Source organism: Dunckerocampus dactyliophorus, chromosome 13, assembly GCF_027744805.1.
Source record: "Dunckerocampus dactyliophorus isolate RoL2022-P2 chromosome 13, RoL_Ddac_1.1, whole genome shotgun sequence".
NCBI lineage: Eukaryota > Metazoa > Chordata > Actinopteri > Syngnathiformes > Syngnathidae > Dunckerocampus > Dunckerocampus dactyliophorus.
Window position 1 is genome coordinate 9,722,944 of NC_072831.1, and position 2,444 is coordinate 9,725,387.

At 43.0% G+C, this 2,444-nt stretch overlaps 1 protein-coding gene across 2 annotated transcripts in view; it reads right to left on the reverse strand.

The window, feature by feature from the left end:
• The window catches only part of sptbn5 (spectrin, beta, non-erythrocytic 5), a 37,281-nt gene extending 36,023 nt beyond the window's left edge, over nt 1–1,258 (reverse strand). For both annotated transcript variants that reach the window (XR_008573485.1, XM_054797070.1), the window contains exon 1: nt 1,126–1,258. Coding sequence is in view for 1 of the 2 variants with exons in the window: in XM_054797070.1 (XP_054653045.1) it covers nt 1,126–1,239 (114 nt within the window). In the remaining variant the exon portion in view is untranslated. The remainder of the gene's footprint in view (nt 1–1,125) is intronic.
• Between the last annotated feature and the right edge of the window lie 1,186 nt (nt 1,259–2,444).

The following is a 2,444-nucleotide window of genomic DNA, read 5'->3' on the forward strand; positions in this document are numbered from 1 at the left end:
TAAAAGTATAACTTTGCTAACGTTAGCAAGAACGCTAACAACGTGGGATCAAGCCGCGGTCGTCAAGCTACACTGGCAGCAGGCTCAGACTTATCAACAAAAAGACAACTAGGACCTCATATAGATAGCCACAGGTGACCCATTATATAGAACACCTTCAATGGGAACTGTTGAACAAGAATTCACAAACTGTGTGGAAATGAAAAGGCAACAAAGTTGGACCAGCTAGCCAAAGCTACGTTTGTTGCACTGACAGGAAACCACTGGACAGCAGGAAGCAACCATAACTACCTGGAGATAACGGCACTTCTGATCACAGTCGGCAGCTGCACTCATATGCAACAGTTGCAGTGAAATCGGAGGAAAGACATTTCACCGAAGCATGTGAATCGTCAGTTTCTTGATGTTGCTAAGGAGTGGGGGACGATAGACATGGTTACCACTATAGGGACAGATAGTGCTTGAAATATGATGGCAGCAGCCAGGAGTCTACCTTACGAGCACCTGCCGTGTGTTGCGCACATGCATTGCTCAGCAAATAAAGACATTGCATTGTCTTTATGTGTATAGCTGTTAAGTTTTACAATGCTGGTTTGTTAAATATTTCTTTATTCAAACACCATACCTGTACTACTTTTTATCTCAATAATAAATTCAAGCCAATTGTAGTACTGCAATAGATGGTCTACTTAATTTTATCAATTGACAGCACTAGTATTTATTAAATATGATGAAAATGGCACAGATTTTTTGGAATGGCCCCTAACTGGAGTGCAAAGGATGTAAATAAACTGTGACTAAGATGCTAACAGGAAATAAAGTACTGAAATAACAACTAGTCCAAGCTAGCTAAGAAGAAATAACGATGGTTAGCTTTAGCTTTATAGCTTTAAAGTTCACTTTGTGAGCTAAAAGACGACATTGCTGACAGTAAATAAATCAAAGGTTAAAAAGGTTAAAAAAAAAAAAAAGTGTGTTGACAGCAAACAGCAGCCGGAAACAACACAACATAACACGACATGCTGACACTACTTTGTTAGCATATGCTGTAGTCACATTTTACACCTCGGCTAATAATGCTGAAGGAACACACACACACACACACACACACATACACGTCCTCACCCCGTTCTTGGAGAAGACACTGTTCATCCACTTGGTGAATGTTTTTTTCTGGACCGCCATCCTCTGCTCTTGAAGTTCTCGGACGCGCCCGGCGCCGTCCTCATCTCCGTCCATCTTGACTGGCTGTGGGGTCAGTGAGGTCCAAGGTCATTCTGGTTCACTTTCCACAACCTTTATACTCAGACTTGAAATGTCTCCTGGATTTGAATACAGTGTGAGACAAGACTGCTTCGTGTGTGTCCACAGAAGACATGTCATGATATTTGTGATCTGAAGGTCAAAGATTAGCAAAGTGACTTTGGGTTCTGGATCCGTTCTGGCAGACAAGAACCTCTCATGGGTCAGTTGACCTCCAGCAGTCAACTGATTGGTGCTGATCGCGCAGTTTCACAAAATGCTGTAAAACTCCACATACACCGCTAGGACTACGAGAACTACGATAATGAAGACACATAGGACTACGAGAACAACGACTACTAAAAGACCTAGGACAACTAGGACCAGGACAACAAGGACTACGACAACTAGGCCAACAAGACTAGGACATTGTTGACAATTAGGAATAGGACAACTAGGATAACTAGACTAGCACAACTGCACTAGGACAAACAGCACTAGACTAGGCAACTACCACAACTAGCACCAGGACAACTAGGACTACAAAAGGTAGTTCTGGAGTCTGACTACACTTGGACAACTATATTGGGTCAACTAAGATTACGACAACTAGGGCAAGGTCAACTTGGACTAGACTAGGACAACTAAGACGAGTAGGACAAGAGCATATCCTTGAGGGGAAGGTAGGTCGCTGTGGACCACAATAAGTGTCCTCAAATGTTAGCACAGCTGTGACCTGCAGACTCGTCCATTTGAGGCCGCATCTCACGCTGAAGACACCTGCTGAGTCCATACTTGGACTTGCTGAACTGCTGTCTAAACATCTTAGAAGAAGTGGAGGCATGTACAACTCTACTGGACCCGAAGTGGTTCCGAGTCATTCAGCAGTTTTATCTTACAAGCATTCTGTCTATTTTATTCGTCAACAAACGGACAGAACCGCAATAGAACAATAGAACCACGGTCCAGATGCAATAAAAAGCTTACAAAAGATTCTTCTTACCTGTTCTTCACACAGTGGTCTATCCCAATAGCGTGTGTGAGTAACCTTTGAAGCAGGTTTTACAGCACGAGCACCTGACGCACCACCTGAGGCAGTGTCAAAGTTCATGTGTAATAAGTGAACATCCATTAACCTTAATGCGTGCATGTGACGTGCATGTGACGTGCATGTGAGTGCATTTGATGAAGAAAAAGAAAGA